This window comes from Helianthus annuus, chromosome 10 (assembly GCF_002127325.2).
Source record: "Helianthus annuus cultivar XRQ/B chromosome 10, HanXRQr2.0-SUNRISE, whole genome shotgun sequence".
Classification (NCBI taxonomy): Eukaryota; Viridiplantae; Streptophyta; class Magnoliopsida; order Asterales; family Asteraceae; genus Helianthus; species Helianthus annuus.
In genome coordinates, this window is record NC_035442.2 from 164190556 (window position 1) to 164216668 (window position 26113).

Here is a 26113-nt window from a genome sequence, read left to right on the forward strand (position 1 = left end):
TTGCTGTTCATTCGACGTAAAAATTAGAAAGATACGTTGAGTTATACACTGTTTAATACAAAACACACACTAATCACGAGGTACTGCCACAATCAGGATAATAACTCGATCGCTATTACGATTCAACGTCCGATCGATTATAACTATCCAACGATAGTCCAGGTGCTGCTCAAATTGAGCTTGTACTTTGATTATTTATCGTGATTTCGACTTGAATATTAGAGTGCTGTTCGAATTCGGACTATGCTCTGTTATTCGTTGTGAATCTGACTGAATTATCGAGTATTGCACTGATTAATCGTTGTGAGGGTTTAATCTCGTGAATTGACGTAACTGCTGTATTAGTTACTAACCTGCCTGTGTGTGCATTGTGTTAAATTAGGTTTAATCAAGGCTAATCAGTAGGCTTATATCTTGCTCGTTAATCTGCAATGTGAGTCATTCTTCTTTTTAAACTGTTTTCTCACAGTTTGTGAGTAAGTATTACAAAACTCCAAGTTATTTTCAAAGGTTATAATTACAGGGATTAAGTCTATGTAATCACCATATTACAGCCGGTATGTGGGGTTTTGTATACATTACTTATTTCCCGTCACACTTGGACAACCGGGTGGCCAAGGGGTGATCTGACCACAGTCACAGACACCAGTGGACAAATGGGCTAGCCAATGGTTGGTCGAGTGACAAATACTGTTGGTAGTTGGTTTGATATCAGAAACATTGTAATTCCCCTTAATACTGTAATTTATAACTAACGGGTCGTTTTAGAAAACAGAATGATTCACTCAGTATTTCCCCGCTGACAAAACCTTTTTCAAACATGTTTCAGGTGATCTGTGTGATCCAGGAAAAGTGCAGTAAAACACTACAAGCTCAGAGAAGTGGCTCATTATGAATAAATAAATAAAACATGTTTTGGCAAATAATGATTTCTGTGTGAAATCAACGTATTGTAAATTATGGGATTTTATCCCTAAAAACTTTGTGTAATATATTAAAACGAGCATTTTTTACGGTGAAAAGATCCTGTAATAAAAGACTTCCGCTGCCGCTTAAATCAAATACCACGGGTACCACTGGACTGCTCGCGGCTCCCGATTCCGTCTAGGGTGGGTCGGGGGTCGTGACAGTGGTGATCATAATTGGTCACATTTTTTCTAACGTGGCTAATATATGTCACAGTTTTTATTTAAAGTGTGGCTAAAGATTTTAAATTGATGTGTTCTTTTGTCACATGAATAAAAAATCTAACAAATACTATAACCATTGGCCACATTTTTTCGAGTGTGGCTAGTAATGTCACATTTTTTTTTGTTTAAGTGTAGCTAAAGGTTTTAAGTTGTTATACAATGGTCACATAAAAAATAAAATATGTGACAAAAAGTGTTTCCAATGACCATTAACCACACATTTATTCAAATGTGTGACTGGCCGGTTTTGAAAAAAATGTGGCTAAAGCCCATTTTTGACGTAGTGCACATTACAACGCCTACCAGCCCTCCAACCGTTTAGCCCACAAGCCCCACTCATGACCTTGACCCAATATCTCCAACTTCGACCGCTTCCACTACACTACCCGTTACCCCTCTGGTTTCTCCAAACTCGACTCCTGTCTCGTCACCTATACATATACCGCCGCCCCTACCATCTCACCCTATGATCACTCGGGCAAAAGCCGGGATTTTTAAACCTCGCCATCGTGCAGATTTAGCACACACCACTACTTTTCCCTTACATCGTGCCTTATTTGCTGAGACTGGCCCTCAAACATATCATGCTGCTTCGAAAGATTCCAAATGGCTTAAAGCTATGGACGATGAAATTAATGCCCTTCATAAAAATTGCACTTGGTCCCTTGTTCCTCGACCAACAAATGCCAATGTTCTTGGCTCCAAGTGGCTCTTTAGAACAAAATTTAAGTCTGATGGGTCGGTTGAACGGTACAAGGCAAGACTTGTTGCCCAAGGATTTTCTCAAGTCCCGGGTCTCGACTATTCTCACACTTTTAGCCCGGTTGTCAAAGCTGCCACTGTATGAACTGTTCTTGCCTTAGCTATCATAAACAACTGGAATCTTCATCAATTGGATGTTAACAATGCATTTCTACATGGCCAGTTAAATGAAGATGTTTTTATGGAACAACCCATGGGTTTCATTAATCCTGCTTTTCCATCTCATGTTTGCAAATTGAACAAAGCCATCTATGGCTTAAAACAGGCACCCAGGGCTTGGTTTCATCGCCTATGCATTTTTCTCACAAACAATGGCTTCTCCTGTAGTCGTGCGGATCCATCTCTATTCATCTTTAAACGTATCTCATGTATCATGTACCTTTTGGTTTATGTTGATGATTTGATTTTAACAGGCAATCAACCCTCTACCATAACATCCTTCATCTCATGTCTTAACAAAGAATTTGCCATCAAAGATCTTGGGAAACTCAACTATTTTTTGGGTTTGGAGGTTACCTACACCCCACATGGACTTTTCTTGAATCAATCTACATATACCATAGAGATTTTAAATCATGCTAAGATGTTGGATGCAAAACCTGCACCAACACCCTTAAGCACCAATGCTAATTTTGTTTCTGCAGGTGATCCTTTTCCGGATGCTACTCACTATAGGTCCATCGTAGGTGCTCTCCAATATTTGACGATCACGAGACCTGACATATCTTATGCAGTGAATCAAGTTAGTCAGTTTTTGCATGCTCCTACCGTTGCCCACTTTCAGGAGGTTAAAAGAATTCCGCGCTATCTCAAAGGAACCATTGCCTTTGGATTACATTACCGTCGTCCCACACATACAGCTCTTATTGGATACTCTGATGCAGATTGGGCTCGATGCTTGGAAACTAGACGTTCTACTTACGGATACTTTATATTCTTGGGGGGTAATCTTATTTCTTGGAGTGCCAAAAAGCAACCAACTATCGCTCGCTCCAGTTGTGAATCCGAATATCGGGCTATGGCCAACATTGCCGCGGAAATTGTTTGGATAACCCATCTTTTACAAGAGTTGCATGCTCTACCGCAGGAACGTCCAACTATACTATGTGACAATCAAAGTGCACTTTTTCTTACTCAGAATCCTGTGTCACACAAGAGGGCAAAGCATATTGATCTTGATTGTCATTTCTTACGTGAACTAGTCGATGCAGGGAAACTGATCACTAAGTTTGTTCCAACCAAGCTTCAGGTGGCTGACATCTTCATCAAAAGTCTTCCAAGTTCTCAATTCTGTGCGTTTCGTGATATGCTTTGCATTGGTCCTCCACCGTTTAGCTTGCGGGGGATGTTAGATAATAAATACTTTCATCTTTATATTGACTAGTTATTTATTATAGAGGTGCCTAAAGTGTAATTTGTATGCCTATATATAGGCTTTTGTATCATCCCATTATCATCAGAGAAAAGATCCTTCATATTCTAAACAATGGTCCAACTTTCCATCATGGGCCCTATACTTGCAAAAGGTTTCACATCTGGTTCAGCTTCAAGAACATTTCAGTGTTTCCAACATTAAAACCTGAACCTAAATCAGATGTAACATCGTTATTACCTGAATAGTAACAGATAAGCTACATTATTACTTTTACTTGGCTCTTGACAGATCAAACGATCGACTGCACTAGTGCTACTGTGCTACTAAATATATACACCCAATGGTTCAAGAGACCTCATAAAATTAGGTTGTTGACTGTTGGAAAAGACCACAAAAGAACTATAATTAAATTAGCAAGTCATCATATATAATAATGAGTACTGACATTAAAATCATCCTTGAGTTGTTGTCACAGTCACTAGAGCCAAGAACATGTCTGTCTGTGAGTCAAAATTTTGTTGGTTAGTAAAACCGTGTAATCTGTTGGTTCAGGACCCACAAAAATACGCACTCTTTATAAAACTCACGTATGTATGTATGTATGTAATATATGAAGTAGAAAGTTTGCAGTAAAGGAAAGCTTCTGTTGAATATGAAAAGGGTTACTTCTATTCTGAGACAAAAGGGGCTATAAATAGCCTTACTTACAAAAGAAACGTGGTTACATGAAAACCACTAAAATTACCTAAGTTCCTAAAGAAATGGTATACCCACTCTTCCACCTCAACGGATACATCCAAATATTTCGGTCAAAGCAAATACCAATTATAACTTAACTATTTTAATATAATCCATAAATGTAAAACACAAAACGTTAGTCTTCAATTCATGTACGTAAACCATTCATGCGACAACACACCACATGTGAACCGTAACCGATAACGTGCCGACCCGTAACCCATAAACGAACCGCGTGACCCGTAAACAAACCCGATTAACCCAACATAATCAATTATGTATTAAACTTACCATGACGTTTTCAAATAGAAATTACATTGAGATAGAAGGTAAATGGGCAACAACCTGTGCTGCTACCCCTTTTTTAATAGCAAAATTAAGTCTTTTAAAAGATACATCCATAGATCTTGGGGTCATAAAATTACTATCCACGAACCTTTAAACTCGACTAAGTAGATCCACAGCCTCTGACGCACGAAAACGAAAAGTATTAAAAGCTAATGGGATAAACACGTGCTGGTTATCAAGACACGCTTTCTCGTGTTTGGTAACTTTGCCCGAAACAGCCTCTAAAACAGTTTAACTCATGGTGAAAGCACTACCCCTAAGCCCTGTTGGTTCAGGCCCCTCTCAACACTCTCAATATACACACAAAACTCACGTGAATGTGCAGAGATAAAAAATGGAGGAAAACTTTCTACTATTATTTCAAAGAGGGTACAAATAAACCTACTGACTACTCCTACATTTATAACAATTAAAAGAGTAAATTGCCATTTTGGTCCCTGTGGTTTGGTTACTTATTCCACTTTAGTCCAAAACTCAAACCTTTTGCATATGGGTCCCTGTGGTTTCAGTTTTATTGCCATTTTGGTCCAAAGATGAAATCAGGTCATATTTGTCTTATAAAATCCTGCTATTTTGTCATTTTCATTAAGGGGAAAATGGTCATTTCTTTTTTATAAATAAATACCAGAATTTATAAGAAATATGACCTGATTTGCCCCTGAGAAAAAGGACAAAATTGCAGGATTTTATAAAACAAATATGACCTGATTTTATTTTTGGACCAAAATGGCAATAAAACTGAAACCACAGAGACCCAGATGCAAAAAGTTTAAGTTTTGGACTAAAGTGGCAAAAGTGACCAAACCTTAGGGACCAAAATAGCAGTTTACTCTAATTAAAAAAACACATGCATGAAATAAAACCATGATCTCCTGCTTTCAAGCAACAACCCAACTTCACTTGCATCAAACTCGGTCAATCCATGGCTAAATCTCCAACAAGAGTTAATTACTGTTTTCGTCCCTGTGGTTTGTCAAAAATCACTATTTAAGTCCATTACTTTAAAAATTGCGATTTCAGTTCCTATGATGTCACTTTCGTAACCATTTCAGTCCCTGTGGTTTCACTTTCGTAACCATTTCAATCCATTTATTCTGCAAGTACAGGGACTGAAATGGTTACGAGGTGGACTGAAATGGTTACGAAAGTGAAACCACAGGGACTGAAATCGCAATTTTTAAACTAATGGACTGAAATAGTGATTTTTGACAAACCACAGGGACGAAAACAGTAATTAACTCCTCCAACAATCTTTCAAACCATTTATATCTGACCCAGTTCAGATCCGGCCCGTACCCGTTGACCCGAACCCATCAAGAGTAAACCCAACAAGCCCACAAGGGGGAAACCGTGTAATTGAAAAGTGGAGTTGATTGTGAACTTTTTATCTTGTAATTCAAGCATTAAACTTGCAGTATACAAAAGACAGCGTTGCAAACAAATGGGCTCATATATAACCCAAATCAACTTAAGAGACCTAAAAACAATGTACAAAAAATATTCCCTGCATGGGGCTAGTCTGGTTTATGATGACAACAAATCCCGTTTGACATAAAGCCCAGATAAGCTCCTACTGCAGATTAATTCCTGTCCAGCAGTTTGAAATCGGTCAACAGTTTGAATCATGAATATGAGGGCTTTAACCATACATGTAAAGATGTCAACATTGACAAAACATATTGTTGGAAGATCATGAATATGAGGGCCTTAACCATATATGGTTTGCCACTTGCTTCCAAGAAAAAAAAAATAAAACGTGTTAAACTAGAAATAACACTAGTCACTTTGTATCACTTCAATGCATTATCTTGGGCATAACTCTGATATAAATTCTTCAACTTCACCGGTATCACTATCTTCAGCTTCAGTGCGCTGTAGACTCCTCCTTGCTCGCATTTCTGACACACGGAGAGTTAAAGATGCGGTGCCAACCAGCATGTCAACAACTTCCTCCATTGTTGGCCTAACCGCTGCATTTCTTTGAACACATAACAACCCAACCTCCATGAATTTTGTCATCAAGATTAAATCAACATGAATTCTGGGATCAATTATATTTGACAATGTTCCTTCCACCCAATTTCTCTTAACCTACAACAATTATATATGTATATAAGTTATAATTGTGACATACAAAAGAAAATGATCCAAGAACGACAAAATGAATTCCCATTAAAAAGTATGTTGTTAGTTGAAAGGAATGCAGTTATTCATAGATATTAGAATCCATGTGAAGTATGTGCTTAGGAAGTGACATGCTTGATTAAAGAAGTAGAAATGAATCTACTTTTTGAAATATAGAACATACAAGCATAAGTGTAACATCATAAATCTAATCATACTTGCATATCTTTTAACACTTCCGCCCACGTCTGTTGACCTTTTCCCAGTTACAATTTCCAAAACCAGCACACCGAAACTAAAGACATCTGCCTTGGCTGACAGAAACCCATGAATTGCATATTCAGGTGCCATGTATCCGCTGTCACATGTACCAGGTATTAACCATGGTCAACAATACAAATTATCAAAATGTGAACTAGTATTTTTTACATATATGTAATAAGTTAGTACACATATATATAATTTGACTATTACACATATGTAAACTACTCTTAACATGTATGTAACCATAAAAACATATATAATAAATGATAAGAGTGCCCTATATATAAAAATATATTTATAAAATGATTGTTTATTAGGAGTTCTAAAAGTTCTGCAATTATTGAGAGTTCTGAAATGAACCCAACCCGATATATATATATATATATATATATATATATATATATATATATATATATATATATATATATATATATATATATATATGTATATATATATATATACATGCATACATATAGAAAACTCTAATCTGAAATGCAATTTTCCTTCACTAATTGTAGTAACTACACTTGTGAATGTCCACAATAAGAGACTCCTTAGTTAGATGCAATGGATTCCTTACAAAATATCTTAAAGACTTCAACATATGAGCATGAGATAAAAATGGCAGTTCTTAAGTGAATTATAATGTACTTACTAAGTCCCACAAATCTGATCAACATGAATGCTGTCAGTCTTGTTGATCGCGGTTGCTAACCCAAAACCCGACAGTTTGGGGTCAAAACTTTCATCCAAAAGAATGTTTGAAGGTTCCACATCACGATGTATGATCTGAATGGGAGCATGATTATGAAGGTATACAAGTACCCTAGCTACACCTAAAATTATTTTGTACCGCGTATTCCAGTCCAGAAGATTACACTGAGGATCTACAAACACAAATGACAAATCAGATATTTGTCAGAATTTGATTTAACAAAATAATATAACTTCAAAAAGTATGATGACTGTAGAATAAAAGTCAGATAACAAGACTAATTGCGTTGTGCGTGTTATCAAACTCTATCAGGAGTTCCCAAGAGTTGGTGTCCTCTGTTGAACCAGGCACTTAATAACCTTAACTAAGACGTGCTAATTCTAAATATATATATATATAGGGTAAGGTTCATGCGAGAACCACCTTTATTGCGAGAACCGCGAGAACCAATGTGAACACAAGCTAAAATAGCTAAAAAAAACCTAAAAAAACCCTAAAAAAAACCTAACCCCCACCCCCCAAAAACCTAAACCCCCCCACCCCCCCCCCCAAAAAAAAAACCTAACCCCCCCCCCCCTCCAAGCTAAATGCTAAAAACTAAAACCCTCAAAAAACCTAAAAAAAACCTAACCCCCCCACCCCCCCCCCCCCCAAGCTAAAATGCTAAAAACTAAACCCCCCAAAAAACCTAAAAAATCTAAAAAATCAAAAAAAAATCTAAAATTTATTTTTTTATTTTTTTACTATTTTTTATGTTCAAATCGCTACTTTTAGTAGCCCAAAAAAAAAAAAAATTTTTTTTTTTTAAAAAAAAATTTTTTTTTTTGGATACTAAAAGTAGCGATTTTTATATAAAAAATAGTAAAAAAATAAAAAAAAATTTTTTTGGGTGTTTTTTAGATTTTTTTAGGTATTACTGTTTGTGTTCACACTGGTTCTCGCGGTTCTCGCAATAAAGGGTGGTTCCTAACGGATCTTTGTCCTATATATATATATATATATATATATATATATATATATATATATATATATATATATATATATATATATTTTACCAAAAATCAAGCCGTCCAGAGTAGCATAAGGTGCAAAGTCATAGAGGAGGTACATCTTTCTTCTGTGAATACAATACCCAAGCAGCTGAATCGCATTTTCATGTTCAAACTTTACAAGCATTGATGCTTCATTCATACATTCTTCGTATGTTCTGGCATAGGAATATTGAGTGATTGTTATATCTTGTCCATTTTGTAGCCGCCCCTGAGAAGAGAAATCAAGGAGTTTCTAACATATAACGGTTTACACCTTTCAAACGTGGAAGTATATATGTAATTTGGATACCTTGTACATGGACTCGTACGTGCAGGACAAAATCTTATTAGCTTCAGAAAAATTTTCAGTTGCATAAACGATGGTATCAAAATCAAACCGCTGTACTAATCGGTCTTCACCTCCAACACTGTAGAGGTATATATCCAAGGATTTTAAACGTGTACTTCCAACTGCAAGTTAAACAAATAACTAGAAATGAAGATGACAGAATCTAGAAGAAGCTGTCTTTGTTTTGAGTTCAGTCATAAAAACTTGAATATTCAAAACACTCCTTGGATAGACCATAAGGTGACTTACTTTTCTACAGTTACAACAATGATCAGCTAAATCATTCCACATCAGACCATGTGCAGTGGTAATGCCCCTACCCTTGGGCGTTTTGCGCCATGTGACAACCCAGTCAGCAATGGGGCATTATGGGGCGTTTTCTAAAATGGGTGTAGTGAGGATGTGGGCATTGTGGGGCATTATGTTAAAAGAGATGTAATAAAATTAAATAAAAAAAAAACCATCAATAAATCTTATTGGACAAACAAAAGGAAGATCAAGGGTGATTGGACAAACAAAAGGAAGATCAAGGGTGATTGGACAAACAAAAGGAAGGCGTGGAAAAAAGCACGCCAAAAGCAATTTGTTTGAAAAAAATGTCCCAGGGGTGGAAAAAGGGCGTTGTGAGGCGTTTTTAGGGGGAAAAACGCCCCCAAAACCCCCCACTACGCATGGTCTCAAGGTGGCAATTTCAACCTTTACTTAAGGAATGGATCAATTCGGGTTTTGTATATCTTAAGCATGTCTTAGTAAAAAATATATAGAGCAAAACGGGGAACGGGTCAAATGAATTGAGAGTTCGTTATTAATAAACCTAAGTTATTAATTGTTAAAATATTGTTTTTAATCAAAATTACGGTGTAACTTATTTATTAGCTATAAGAAAAGTTGTTTTTTGGGCCAACTGACACCCAGCCCAGCACCTTTCCAACCAGACAAAAGGTTACCGCCTTCAACAAAAACTGTATAAACCTGTTACCCATCCAAACCCACCTGACCCAAGCATCTTGCCAATATTTAGAATTTAACTGAATATACTATTGCTTTTCTTCGCTAATACTTCTGTGATATCTAGAGGTAAATTAAACACAGACAATCTAAAGAAAACATACTTTTGTGATTGGAGGGAAAGAGAAATGTCGGTACCCATGTACTGTCGGTTTTCTCTTGTAAGACTAGGATAGACTCAAGACCCTCCACAACCTCGGTCATGGTAGGGCGTTGCTTAGGACGGCCATGCAGACACCGCTCAGCAAGTAGTGCAAACTCCTTTAAACATTTAGGGAATATTCTCCCCCTTAAATTAGAATCAACAATTTGCTCTAGCCTTCCTTCCTCAATGGAGTCTTGAGCCCATGTTGCCAAACCCCATTGTTCCTCATCAATACTTCTATCCACTGCTTGTTTCCCACATAAGACTTCAAACAGCACCACCCCAAACGCATACACATCGGACTTTCGAGTCAGCCTACCTGTTTGAAAGTAATCTGGATCTAGATACCCAAACGTCCCCTTCACAAAAGTGCTAACGTAAGTAGATGGTTGATTCCTTGGAACAATTTTGGACAACCCAAAGTCTGAAATCTTAGCTACCCAATTGTCGTCTAACAATATATTTGAGCTCTTAACGTCGCGATGTATAACTCCGTGCATAATACCCGTCCTAGTGTGCAAGTAATCTAAACCGCGAGCAGCACCTATGCATATCTTAAGTCTTCGCACCCAAGTTAGAGGTGCTCGACGTTTGTGGAGCCGATCTTCAAGAGTTCCATTGGGCATATATTCGTATACAAGAATCATTTCTTTCCCCTCATTGCAGTAACCAATTAAAGATACCAAATGGGAGTGCCTTAAGTTTGAGAGCATCTCAATTTCAGCCCAAAATTCTACTGCTCCTTGGTTAGAAGTTGACTCCAGCCGCTTAATTGCAGCATCCAAAAGAGTTGCCCCACTTGTGATGGTTCCTCTATTAGACGGACATTCTTATTAAGCTAGATCATAATATTATTAGGCCGTATTAGATATATATATCATAGGTTATACTGTTACTATTATTATTATTATTATTAGCCTAAGTTAGGGGTAGTTATTAATAGTTATCTGATGTATATATAGAACCGATATGTATCATTTATCTTTCACCAATTCAATTAAGAACAATAAGAAACTTTCGGCCTCTCTCTCAATAAATTCATTCCAATATAGTGGTATCAGAGCCACCGATCCGAAACTGAATATCAATATCAACGATATATATCCATACAATCACATCAAATGACGACAAACGCAGCATCTAATGGTGGAATTCAAACCCAGACTCCAAAATTACTGGGACAAAATTACTACCATTGGCACATACAGATGAAGGTTTTACTGGAATCACAAGACTTGTGGACGATTGTAGAGGAAGGATATACAGAAATTGCGACAGGGGCGCCAGAAAATGAACAGAATATTTACAAAGAAAAGATAAAAAGGGACAAGAAAGCACTGCATATTATATTCCAGGCAGTGAACGAGACAGTGTTCGAACGCATAGCGACATGTAGAAAATCAAAAGACGCGTGGGAAGTATTACACAAAGCCTACAGGGGCGAAAATCGGGTTAAAACGGTAAGACTCCAAACCCTAAGATGTGAATTTGACAGTTTACGAATGAAGGAAACTGAAACCGTTGAAGATTATGTTAATCGAATTACAATAATAGTAAATCAGTTACGTATGAATGATGAACGATTAGAAGAACAACGCGTTGTTGAAAAGATTTTAAGAAGTCTGACTAGGAAATATGAATCGGTTGTGGTAGCGATTGAAGAGTCGAAGGATTTAAACACAATTTCCACCGAAGAATTGTTAGGTATCCTTCAATCGCATGAATTAAGATTACGGCAATATGATGATAACACGTCGGTGGAACAGGCTTTCCAAGTCCATAGTAACGGATATGATAAATCTAGATTTTCTAGATTTGATAACTCCGAAAGGGGACGAGGGAAAGGTAAGGGCAAATTCAACAGAATGATCAGGTGTTATAATTGCCAACGGTTAGGGCACACGGCAAGATTCTGTAATAAGCGTGAAGAAGGAGAACGCTCAAACAATGTACTAATGCATAAAGATGACGCTGAAGATGAAACCGAGGACACGATGTTTATGATCTTTAATACGGAAGAAGTTGTCAAGAACGACTGTTGGTATCTTGATAGTGGTTGTAGTAACCATATGACCGGCAACAAAGATTTATTTGTAAATCTAAATAATTCAGAAAGACGTGAAGTTCGGACCGGTGATGACAAAAGGTTAGACGTTCTCGGATGCGGTGATGTAAATGTTAAGATTAAAGGGCATGAAAAGCGAATACCAAATGTATTCTATGTAGCAGGTCTTAAACACAATCTCTTAAGTGTTGGACAACTAGTACAAAAAGGTTATGATGTATGTTTCAATGACAAAGGATGTGTGATTCATGACTCGTCCGGACGTTGTATCGGTGTAGTGAAGATGACCGGTAACAAGATGTATCCACTAAATCTGAATCATGATGTGATACCAAGAGTATGCAATATGACTACTCAAGACAACTCAACATTATGGCATAGAAGATATGGTCACTTAAATCTTGAAACCTTACACGATATGGGGAAGAATGGAACAGTTAATGGGCTACCGAAGATCAACAAATCTGAACACGTATGTGAGGGATGTGTTTTCGGCAAGCATGCTAGAAAACCATTCTCCAAGAAAGCTAAATGGCGAGCAAGTGAACCACTACAATTGGTTCACTCGGATATATGTGGACCTATGAACACACCATCGATTGGAGGTTGCAAGTACTTTATCACATTTATAGATGACTTCTCAAGAAAGACTTGGGTATATTTTCTAAAACTCAAATCTGATGCATTACATTACTTTAAGATTTTCAAACAATTAGTAGAGAATCAGATAGAACGCAAGATAAAGGGCATAAGAACAGATAGAGGAGGAGAATACTGCGGACATGAATTTCAAAATTTTCTTAAGAATAATGGAATACATCATCAACTTACGACAAGTTACACACCCCAGCAAAACGGAGTAGCCGAGAGAAAAAATAGAACTTTAATGGAATTAAGCAGAAGCATGTTAAAAATGAAAGAGCTACCGAATACATATTGGGCCGAAGCAGTGGCCTGTGCCACCTATCTGTTAAATCGGGCAACCACCAAGAGTGTGCCAAAATTGACTCCACAAGAAGCGTGGAGTGGGAAAAAACCCAATGTAGATCATCTGCGGGTATTTGGCTGCATTGCATATGTTCATATCCCCAAACAACATCGCTCCAAGTTAGATGATAAAACTGAGCGGGCTATATTTGTTGGATATAGTGAACACAGCAAGGGATACAAGTTATTCAACCCAATAACACACAAGATGATAATAAGTAGAGATGTGATCTTCAGCGAAAATCAACATTGGGCAACAATTAAAGAAAATGATGGAGGGCTTCGGATAGAAATAAAAAACACAAGTGGAGAAGACGATGATGTAGCCGTAGCTGTAGATGATCAAATCGATCTTCCAACACCAAATGATGAAGATAATGTTCAACATACTAACGTAGAAGTTGAAATACCGGGGAATGACTATGAAAGTCCGGCAGATGCTGAAGAAACAGGAAATAATGAAGACAATGGTACTTCATCAGACTCTGAGAATGAAGTTATTAGAACTAAACCGATAACTCAAGTATATCAAGATACAACAGAATTAACTGAAACACAAGTAAGAGAACTCTACAGGAAAGATCAAGGGAATACTAGCGGAGTAGTGAATTTTGTGTTATATACAGATACGGATCCAACGACCTATGTTGAAGCAAGCAAAGAAACAATTTGGCAAGATGCCATGGATAGAGAAATGGAATCAATTATAAAGAATGACACATGGGAACTAGTGGATCCACCTTTGAACCAAACACCAATTGGTGTCAAATGGATATATAAAACTAAGTATGATGAACATGGACAGATCAGCAAACACAAAGCAAGATTAGTCGTGAAAGGTTACAATCAGAAATACGGAATAGACTATCAAGATGTCTTTGCACCAGTCATCAGGTTTGATACGGTTCGACTTGTTTTAGCATTAGCAGCACACCATGGATGGCATTTGCATCAAATGGACGTAAAAACAGCCTTCTTAAATGGATATTTAAAGGAACAGGTATTCATCGAACAACCGGAAGGATATGTGATTAAGGGTCAGGAAAGAAAGGTGTGTAAGTTAAAAAAGGCCTTATATGGTTTAAAACAAGCTCCGAGAGCATGGTATAGTAGAATAGAAGGATATTTTGCCACTCATGGATTCAAAAGGTGCACTTATGAACACACTCTATTCACCAAAATGTCAAAAGAGGAAAAGATAATCATTTGCCTATATGTAGATGATCTTATTATTGCAAGTGATTCATTATCTAGTATTGAATCCTTTAAGAAATTAATGAAAAAGGAGTTTGAAATGACTGATATGGGAATCCTACACTACTTTCTGGGAATGGAAGTCTCGTTCGATAACGGGAATATCATTCTAACCCAACAACAATATGCAAAGAGCCTACTAAGTAAATTCAACATGATGAAGTGCTCAGGAATTTCAACTCCCATGGAATATGGTTTACGTTTGACAAAACAAGATCCAGATGACGAAGTAGAACCTAATTTATACAGGAGATTGGTTGGGAGTCTTATGTACTTAACCAATACTAGACCGGATATAATGTTTGCTGTAAATAAGATAAGTCAATTCATGGAACAACCAAAGCGAAGTCATTGGGAAGCTGGGAAAAGAATACTTAGATATATAAAGGGAACACTAGATCAAGGATTAGTATATTCAAAGGGAGGCAAAGGAGAGCTAATCGGTTACAGTGACAGCGATTATGCAGGGAATATCGACGACAGTAAAAGCACATCCGGGTATGTATTTCAACTGGGAACAGGAACAATAGCATGGCAATCGAAAAAACAAAAGGTTGTGGCGTTATCATCAACAGAAGCAGAGTATATTGCTCTCTCCTTAGCTGGCTGTCAAGCACTCTGGCTCAAAGGGATCCTAAACGAGCTACATGAAGAAGTAAATGGTCCTGTGATCATTCATTGTGATAATAAATCCACAATATGTTTGGCCAAAGATCCTATGTTTCATGGCAAAAGCAAACATATAAGGATCAAGTATCATTTCATCCGAGACTTGATCAAGAACAATGATATAGAAGTTCGTTTCTGCCCCACCGGAAATCAAGTTGCAGATATACTCACTAAGGCGCTGCAGCTTAAAATGTTTTCACGTCTAAAGGAATTGTTACAGTTCAAAGATGAGCACATCTGAAGAATCAACAATGACGATGATCTAGCTTACGGGAGGGTATTAGACGGACATTCTTATTAAGCTAGATCATAATATTATTAGGCCGTATTAGATATATATATCATAGGTTATACTGTTACTATTATTATTATTATTATTAGCCTAAGTTAGGGGTAGTTATTAATAGTTATCTGATGTATATATAGAACCGATATGTATCATTTATCTTTCACCAATTCAATTAAGAACAATAAGAAACTTTCGGCCTCTCTCTCAATAAATTCATTCCAATATACAAGAATCATTTCTTTCCCCTCATTGCAGTAACCAATTAAAGATACCAAATGGGAGTGCCTTAAGTTTGAGAGCATCTCAATTTCAGCCCAAAATTCTACTGCTCCTTGGTTAGAAGTTGACTCCAGCCGCTTAATTGCAGCATCCAAAAGAGTTGCCCCACTTGTGATGGTTCCTCTATAAACTCTGCCAAACCCCCCACGTCCGATCACCAATGACTCATCAAAGCCTCGGGTCGCGAGTTCAATCTGAGAAAAGGTAAACTGCTGGCACGGTGGTGGCGAATATGACGAGGATTCAACAGCGTGACTGGTAGGAAGGAACATAGTTACAAGTATGAACTAGTATTAGAGTCTGGATCGTATCACCAAATGTATGATCATATATATATAGTTATAGATATACATATCATAGTGTGAAAACTATCTGACAGAATCTGATCGTATCACCAAATGTGTGGTCAGAGTTATAGATATACATATCGTAGTGTGAAAACAATCTAATGTCCTTAATAGAGACGCAGATCCCGGGTTGACTATTGACATTCAAAAGTGATGAACTAGTCAACTTGGAGTTTTATACGGAATTATGATATAGTTGACCTATTTTGTATTTCCCCCATAATGGATCTCGACCTCGTAAACAAACAAAAAACAAAACTGCAAACCCAGACCATAGCAAATACTAAGGGGAGTGGGGCGGTCCGTTATGGACGTCCCACCATGCGTTGAGCTCGAGCACAACACCGCCGCCACCACCCGTATCACGCGTGGTAAAATAAAGGCGTTGAGAAGATCACGCGTTGAAAAGTGAGAGAGCCGTTTCATTTTTTGACCGTTTGGCAATATTTGACCGTTGTTATTTTTAACTTTTTTGCACACCAAAGGTGCCTATTTTGCACACTTTAGCAGTGGCGTCTCTGAGTCTCTGAGAATTCATGTATCCTGTTCTATTATTATTATTATTATTATTATTATTATTATTATTATTATTATTATTATTATTATTATTATTATTTAAAATCAAATGAGTATTGGGCTCACTAAACATAATTTGGAAGGCTCCATTGATTTGGAAGGTATCACATATTTCCAAGAAGTTTATGCGGGGGTTTTCATCGGGAAGGCCATGAAAAGTGGAGGAATTTTGAAGAATTTGGATACGTGGTGGTCTAAGCTCAAAGCTGTTTGAATAAACATTTGGCGGGTTTATGGCGGCTCCAAAATTACCAATGTCTGGCTTTAAGAAGTCCTTTAATGTACGTTGGTCCTCAATGGGTGGGGTTTAGATAGGGATATTGGCTACTTGGTGGACTCTTGCTCGACGCCTTCTTCTAAAGAAACGCTTGAGTTATTCTAATGGAACTTGTATGTCGTCACAAGAGATGGAGGACATACACCAAGTTGTTTAGCTGTAGTGATGAAAAATCTTAAAATCCTGTTAATATAGACACGAAAGTTTGTTTTTCTTGAAAGAAATAGATTCTGTTTTGATGTTGGGCGATTGACACTGTAACGCCCTGCTTTCCGCACTTTCCCTAATTAGAAAACTTGTCGTATATTTCTACTTTCGGAAATCCGTCTCCTTTGTAATCGTAATTCATTTCAAGCCATTGTTAATCCAAGACTTCGGTTGTACTAAAAAAAATGATCTTTTATATGAAATTCATGTTGTTTATACTTAATGCATACTTAAGAAGATTAACTCGCAAACAACTTCCATGTGTTCGTGATTCTTAAACAAACATTTGGTCACATTTTGCAAGACGCAAATTCATGCTCTTTACACTTATTTGATACCTCAAGTCACATGTCGTACATACTTGTTATGTTGGTTTGTTACACATACTTATGCATAACATATTCTTTTTTACTCTTACTTTAATTCATGTTTAATATACCTTTAGACCTTGATACATGTTCAATACACACTAGACATTGTAGGACATGTAACCATATATAAAATACATCTTATTTATACATTTTACATCATTTAAACAACAAAAAAAAATATATATAAGCTGCCAAACAGCCCTTGCAATTCAGCCATATATTGCTGAATTATTTCTCTTTTTTATTGCTTAAACTCTCACCTACTTGTATTAAATGCCAACCCAACTTAACCCTAATCCTTCCCCCTATAAATACCACTTATAACCAGCCTCCCTACCACTTTTACAACACTAAAACACTCTCAAACAACCTCCAAATCGCAGCTGATTTGTCACACCCCGACCACGTAAAACAACAAAACGTGGCGAAAATGTCGGGGAGTGTTGTAACAGAATCATTGTTTCACAACAACGGAATAAATAATTTCATTTTATTAAATCATTGAATTCATTGTTCTATTACAAATCAGATATATACAAATATTGTCTTTCAAATTTTAAAGTCGCTAAGACACGAGTCCATCCTAAGTGTAGCATGTATCAACAATCAACACAAAGCAGCACCTGAAACATGTGTAAAAATAGGTACGTCAGCATAAAAATGACTGTGAGATACATAGGTTTTATTGTACTTAGGATTCATGACTTATAAGTTTGAAGAAAATGTTTAATAAAAGTAGTCATGATTCTTGTAAAATGTTTTTGTTTTGTAAATCATATAAAAATCGATAAGAAAACAGATGATAATAAAGAAAGATGTATAAATAAATAATTAGGTAAAATGAGTTTGTTTATATATTGTTGGAAAAATAATATTTTGATAAAAAGGTTCATAGTATATTTGAAAATATACCTTGGTTTTAAGAAAGTCGAATAAGTAATATATTAAAATATATTTCAATTCCAAAATAGTCAAACAGATAGTATATTAAATATACTTTAGTTGTCAAAATAATAGTTTTCAGTAGTATATCAAAAGTATACTTTGGTTTATAACATATCAAAATATGCTTTGGATTTTATAAATAACATATCAAAATATGCTTTGGATTTCATAAATAACATATCAAAATATGCTTTGGGTTTTAATAAAATATATGTTGGTTTTGTACAATACCACACATGAGAGTATATCAAACTATACTTTTAGGAGTATATCAAGATATACAATAAAGTGTGATTTAAGAATTCATTCAGACCTAGTGCATCAAACTACACCTTTGAGACTATAGGAATACCACGAAGGCAATCCCTATTTGGATGGAGAAATAAATTGGTTTCAGACATTCCATGACAACAGGAATGGGGTGTCAAATCCTATAGCGCTATATCATACTACCAACCGGTCCGGTGAACAAAAATAAGTACTATTCCAACAATTAATTTTATAATCTTTGAAAAATTCAATGTTTAAAACATAAATAGTCATTCAGTTTGTCAAAAGATAAGTACTAACACGTATAATCAAGTATACTTTGAAATCATGAAAATAACAGATAGGTACACATGCTTCACCCCAAAACATTGAAAACAGTAAAAGAGGGGACTATGTACTCACTTGAGGGTGCTTAGAAGTCTTGAGCAACAACCAAGCAAGCTAGAGGGAGCACGGAATTAAACGGCACCTAATATAGGTAACTACATAAATAAACCGGACCTAAAACGGAAGATCGGATATGATGAGGTCTCGTAAACCAAATGAGTGTGGGAACTCAGGCCTACATACTAAAAGGAAACCTAACCTAAGTGCTTACGACCCATTATGACCCGTTTAGGTAGCTTGCGCTACTTTAACGCGTCGCTCACGTAAAACGCGTTCGGACCGTCTAACTAGTCCTACGACAAGTATTCTATGCCCTAACATACTTAATTATGTTGCATAATTAGTTAAATGACAAAAGTTTGGGTTACATATGCTTAAATATCAATTATGCAGGAAAATGGTATTTTAGTAATTTTCCTAAGGCATATAAACTACCTATCATACAACTACATAAATGAAGTGACCATAAGGTATAACCTCGAAAGGTTATTCTCTATACAACTATGGTCACCTATTGTGTTTGGTCGGATCCTAAAAATTGACTAAACGGGTTGGGTTTGAAGTATAAGTGATTGATTAGATCGCTTACCTTACGACCCTATATAAACACTAAACCTAAAGTGACGAGCTCAACATGTTAAAACATGTTTAACGAACTTAGAAAACAGGTTTGATATCAAAACAAACGGTTTTGATACCTAAAAGTAGTTTGGTTACAAAATACGCAAGAATACGCATTTTTGCCGAAATTACGACTCGTCACTACACCTAGATAACGTGGTAATTAGTAGGTATAGTCACTAGGGACTATAACCATCGTGATTACGCTCACGTTATGAAGTTCAAACGAACTTCGCATTGACTATAAACTGGTCAATGCAGAAAGTCAAACACAGTTTGACTTTCGGACTCGAAAAGCGATAAAAGAACGAAGGAATACTTACAAAGGGTCCCCGCAAGCAAATCTTGATCCAACTAGCTCAGGTATGAAGCAAAGACTTCAACTTAGAGCACTTTAGATCAGATTTGTGTGAGGAAGAAATGAAACAAAGAGGGTATTTATAGATTTCACACAACCAATAAGATCGTTCCTCGATAAACGAGCTTCAATCCTAGCCCTCCATGTGTGCCCCTTGTTTTCTAATACCATTAGAGTCCCTAGAATGAGTCCATGGTTTTGCAAAACCCATTTGCAAGAGAAGAAAACAGGTGCAACAACTGTTAACAGCTGGGAATTCGATTCTGTGCAGATCAGAGGACCCTTGCGGCCCGCGTAAGAAACACAAGGGGGCTACGCGGCCCGCCTGAGTGTCACAGTTCAGCAACAGTTTCTCATAATTGCAGTTTCAGTCCCTGTTAGTGTTTTAAGCTTATTTCACCCCTTTTAAGGCCTGTCAAGCCAACTTTAAGGCCCTAAAATGATGCCTAAACATTGTGGACATGAAACATGCTCAAAAATATGCCGGATGTCGGTTCGTTTGGTCGTACGATCGCGTTATTTGCTTAATTACGACGGAAGTCGTAACGAACGCAAAAACGATCCAAATCACGCGATGAATGGATTTTTCTTATGCCAAACACTAAAATAAAATATTTTAATGCTTACATAAATTTTTGGATGTCCCGATATATTCAGAACGTAAGATATGCGCGAAGATGCAAACTTATGCACTTTTTGACGCTTTTAGTCCCTATTGATCAATAAAGTTTATTTTAGCATACCGAACCCCTCAAAGCCTATTTCTAAGCTATGTAAAGGATATTTAGGGAATTTTTAACTTATGATCAAGTTCCGGAATGTTCGTTACTATACAAATCGGTATAGTTTCGCAGTTTGACACAATTAGTCCCTGCGATCGAACAAACTTGATTTCAACACACCAAACCATCCAAAACTTATTTCTAAGTTATGTGGAGGTTATTTAAGGTATGTTAAGCCTATTTCACTATTTCGGAGTGTTTGTTGCATTAAACTGGTTATATTTACGCATTAGTGCGCGTATAACCCTCTAGAAAACGATTTAAAGCTTGAAATCGAACAAGAATTGATATGTGCAAACGATACACATATATTTACAAGTCCCAAGTATGAAATACAATATGTCATTGGTTTGGTATTTGTTTTGGTGATTGAAGTGACACATGTGTCACATGATTCCATAAGTTCGAGTAGAAATACCAACATTCACAAAAGTGAGCATAACTCACTCATTTCTTATCCGATTCACTCGATTCTTTTTCCTACTTCTTTGTATTGACCTTAGCTACGTTTCCATTGGTTTTCCATGGAGAACCAGACCCTGCAACGTCACCAAAAAGGCTCCAAAGTTGACTGACTTTTCTGTTTTCATCTAAAACTTTGTTAAACTTAGTAAACTTGAGTTAATCTCATCTAAAACCTATGTCCTAATGCTTATAACCTCATCTATGGTTAGTTAGGCTTAAAAACAAGGTTGAGACATGTTAAATCAGAGGTTAAAACCTCACAAACTTTCTGTTTTGTTCAAGGGTTTAACCCACAAGTGATGTCCAAGCCTAAGGTTTGATGATTGTGTGATTTAAGATTAGCTTGGGCTATCATACTTAAAAATTCACACATTGCTTGATGTTTTTCTCTTAGAATAAGTTGTTGCTATCTCATTACTTCTTATAAGTTCATGACCCTCTTTGTTGTTTATAATAATAAGTGTAGTGGTGAATAATAGAGGTACCTAAATGGAAGCTTTGTTCTTCCTACCTCATGTATGAATTCCATGATACTTAGAGGTGCCTAAATGAAGACTTCAATCTTCTAGGTCATGCTTGATATATATGATGTAATATACATTATGTAATACTTATGTAACAACCAAATAATTGAATTCTTGGTGATGAACTAATGGACATTCGTCAAGCTAGTAGATTGTATCATCTTAGGCCTTGACAACTTGTCACGATTCCAATGGAACTTTGTTCCATGAAAACATTTAAACTCTTTTAGAGTTTCATAGTGTCAAGAACAAGTGCCATAGGTGTTAGATAATTATTTTCATATGTTTATTTTCATGTTATTTAAACTCCAAATCCCTAGAACCATATGTAAACACCTCTTAAACTCCAAATCGAACATATCCAACTTTCTAGTCTCAACAACTTCGTCACATTGGATAATCGGAAAGCATATGCAATTTTGTGAGTATACTTGACCCATTTTACCGTTTTCACACTTTTGGGTGTAACATGTTTTATATACAAAACACAATTATTATACATATTCTTATGCAAATACATAAACAAACAATCCAATACATGCTTACTATTTGTTATGCTTGATTCCTGTTTTCTGGGTGATTCTTATGTGATGAACTTGTCATTAGCTTCGTACAAGCCTCCACTTAACATGTATAGCGCTATACAAGTAACGCACCACCCGTGAACGAGAGGTCATGTTAGGTTTATTCATTCATACTTGAGTAAACAGAGGGTTGACTTGTAAATCGCATGCCAGTTTAATACGTTAATCTTTATAACTAGGTTTGTCATGTGGATTGTTCCTTATCATTTTTATACTTATATACTACGCACCAAACTTGTATGCTCGCTAATACTTTTATATTGAACTATGCTTTTAAAACATGTTACAGGTTTAGCGATGACGTTGATGATGCATGGAACCCAGTAGCATGCTTAGATACACATTTTAAATTTGTATTCTTATTGTATTGTATTTCATTATTCATGATGTAATTGTTTCCAATCCTTGTAATTGACTCTTAGAAATGAAATGAAAATTTATTATTTAAATACTTGTCACAAATAGCGTTATGAAGTCTCTTGCAATCTATTTCGTCTCACTCTGATGTTTCCGCCATCGTTTAGGGTGTGACAGACATGGACCCATGTCTATGAGGCACGACCCCGTGTGTTAACCTTCTGTGATGAAAATTTTGAAAAAGAAAAAGACTAGGTCGTCGATTCCAAACTTTCTTAAAATCCACATGTCTCCGGCAACGGCTCGAAAAACTTTATAAATATAAGTTCTTACGATCTTGGATTCTAAGACAAACCAAGCTCTATACAATAAGGAAATGGTGGTGGATAGTGGTGGTAATGTGATGGAAAGTGGTGGATATTGGTGGTGAGTGAGAGACAGTGGTTGTCAAAGGATGAGGAGAATGACAACCTAAACATTCTATTTATAAGCTGGACATTGTCCCGTGTGACTAGTTTGCTGAGCTCCTTTTGTCTTTTCTAATCAGGTTAGTGTAAACAATACAGACTTGCATTGATTTCATTGACATGACATCATCATCATGATGTCATGATGATGATGTCATTCTCGTTTCGTATTGTGTCTTCGTCACTTCCATCTTGTAGGCCGAGTCGAACCGACGAAGGAATGTCCGGTGAGTTGAAAACGGGCGCAAGTTGAATGTTGTGGTTGACACCCGTCTCCATTTGTGGACCTAACCCATTGAATCTTAAGATTCTGTCATTTCCGGGTGTAAAATGATCAACAGTTCCACCTAATCCTTCATTAGAAGCATTTGCTTCGAATAAGGTTTGCTTTTGAACTTCTAGCAGTTTCTCATTCAAACTGGTTCTAAGTTCAATCCTTTTAGCATGAACCCTAATTGGTTTAATCCTTCCCTTACAACTCAAGGCATTCGCAACGACATTTGCCTTGCCAGGATGATAACGAATTTCACATTCGTAATCATTCAGTGTTTCCATCCAATGATGTTGCCGCATATTTAAATCCTTTTGATTAAATATATGTTGGAGGCTTTTATGATCGGTGTATATCACAAAATTCATACCATATAGGTAATGTCTCCATAACTTAGTGCAAATATAGAGGCATCCAATTCCAGATCATGGGTGGTGTAATTCTTTTCATGCAACTTAAGTTGTCGTGATGCATAGGGAATCACTTTGTCTCTTTGCATTAATACACACCCTAAACCTGTGTGCGAAGCATCACAATAGACTACAAAGTCTTCAATTCCTTCGGGTAAAGATAATACTTGTGCATTACTCAATTTCTGTTTAAAAAATTTCAAAGGATTCTTTTTGCTTTGGTCCCTAATCAAACTTAGCATTCTTGCGAGTTAGCGCAGTTAACGAAGTGGCTATTCTCGAGAAGTTCTCAATGAACCTTCTATAATAACCAGCTAAACCTAAGAAACTGCGGATTTTAGGAGTCTCGGGTGCCTCCAAATTCATGATTGCCTTTATCTTGGCTGGATCTACTTGGATTCCACGATCACTGATCATGTGTCCTAAGAATTGGACTTCTCTAAGCCAAAACTCACACTTAGAAAATTTGGCATAAAGTTCCTCTTGCTTTAGCAATTCAAGAATACATCTAAGATGTTTCTCCTGATCGTTCTTATCATGGAATAGATAAGTATGTTTGTCTATAAAGATAATGAAAAACTTATCTAGATAAGTTTTGCAGGCTCTGTTCATGAGATCCATGAAACTTATCTAGATAAGTGAATCCAAATGGCATAACTAGGAACTCATAATGTCCGGATCTGGTTCTAAAGGCAGTTTTAGGAACACCTTCGCTTCTAACCTTCAGTTTATGATAACCAGAACGAAGATCAATCTTAGAAAAGAAACTTGCTCCTTGCAATTGATCGAACAAATCATCAATCCTTGGCAAATGGTAACAACTCTTGATCGTTATCTTATTTAGCTCACGGTAATCAATACACATTTGCATTGAACCGTCTTTCTTTTTAATGAAAAGAATAGGAGCTCCCCAAGCGGATGAACTAGGTTGTATAAAACCTTTCTCAAGAAGTTCTTCAAGTTGCGCCTTTAGATCTTTCATCTCAATTGGCGCCAAGCGGTATGGGGCTCTAGCTATTGGAGCCGACCCAGGTAATATGTCGATCCCAAATTCAACTTTCCTTTCTGGGGGTAATTCGGGTAGATCTTTAGGGAATACTTTAGGGAATTCAGAAATGACTGGCATTGTCACCTGTGCTATGTAAATGACACATCATCTCTTCAGACACTTGGATTCTTTAAACAAGGACGTATTCTCGGGTAATCCGTAGTGTTTCCTCCATGAATGATGAGTGTCTCGCCAGATGGGGATTTGATTTCGATTAGCTTTTTGTCGCAAGCTATACGGGCTTGGTTATGGGATAACCAATCCATGCCTAAGACTATATCAAATCCCGCAAGAGTCATAGGTAAAAGATTTATAAGAATGGGGTGATTCTTAATGGATATAGCTCATCCTTCAAGAATCTTGGAAGCTAATTCGATTGTACCATCTATCATTTCTACTTCATATGAATGTTCTAAAGTTCCTAGGGGAATTGGCCTGTAATAATCCCACCTAGACCTTATTGACCATTAATAATCCCACCTCAGAATATTACCCCCACCATTCCCACCTTTCACCTATTTTTCCTACAATGGTCCCCCGTTAAAAAAACTTAACGGAGTTAAGCTTTTTTGCCAAACTACAAACAATTTTTAGGGCTTTTGATTAGAACGATGATACAAGTCCATTGATGTAAAACTTACTTCGAAATGGTGCTCCAAGTGACTTGATTTTGGTTAATTGGAAATTTAAATACCCGAATTGAATCGCCGTTTTCATCTACATCAATGGACTCGTATCATCGTTCTAATCAAAAGCCCTTAAAAAATTGTTTGTAATCTGGAAAAAAAGCTTAACTCCGTTAAGGTTTTTTTAACCTGGGACCATTGTAGGAAAAATAGGTGAAAGGTGGGACTGGTGGGGGGAATATTCTGAGGTGGGATTATTAATAGCCGATAAGGTCTAGGTGGGATTATTACAGGCCAATTTCTCAAGTTCTTATGGGCAGATTTAATAGTTCACTAAACTTATGGTCTACAAAACGTTTATCTGCTCTAGAATCAAATAAGACACGTACATAAAGGTTATTAACAAGAAACGTACCTGTTATAACATTCGTGTCTTTTACCGCCCCCTTTACAGTCAACTGGAAGGCTCTCGCATTTGATTTCCTTGCCTCCCCAGGTTTTGCATTTCCATCAGTTGTACGCTTGGGACAACTGGTCCTTATGTAGCCTTTCTCGCCACACTCGTAGCAAAAAGCATTCTTTAAGTCTTTACACTCCTGAAACTTATGGCCAGACCTCTTACAGATGC

The 26113-nt window shown here is 36.7% G+C and overlaps 2 protein-coding genes across 2 annotated transcripts; both read right to left on the reverse strand.

Annotated features, from left to right (window-relative positions):
* Window positions 1-6050: 6050 nt before the first annotated feature.
* Window positions 6051-15877, reverse strand: LOC110883167 (G-type lectin S-receptor-like serine/threonine-protein kinase SD1-29). The gene is made up of 7 exons (XM_022130993.2): window positions 15494-15877; window positions 10009-10862; window positions 8858-9018; window positions 8572-8776; window positions 7457-7688; window positions 6760-6895; window positions 6051-6504 (listed from the first exon to the last, which is right to left on the reverse strand). Exons 1-7 carry the CDS (start codon window positions 15862-15864, stop codon window positions 6217-6219), a joined length of 2247 nt encoding a protein of 748 aa, XP_021986685.1. The 5' UTR covers window positions 15865-15877; the 3' UTR covers window positions 6051-6216.
* An 8159-nt stretch (window positions 15878-24036) lies between these two features.
* LOC110883166 (uncharacterized mitochondrial protein AtMg00860-like) lies at window positions 24037-24937 on the reverse strand. Its single transcript, XM_022130992.1, has 2 exons — window positions 24751-24937; window positions 24037-24371 (listed from the first exon to the last, which is right to left on the reverse strand). Exons 1-2 carry the CDS (start codon window positions 24935-24937, stop codon window positions 24037-24039), a joined length of 522 nt encoding a protein of 173 aa, XP_021986684.1.
* Window positions 24938-26113: the final 1176 nt, after the last annotated feature.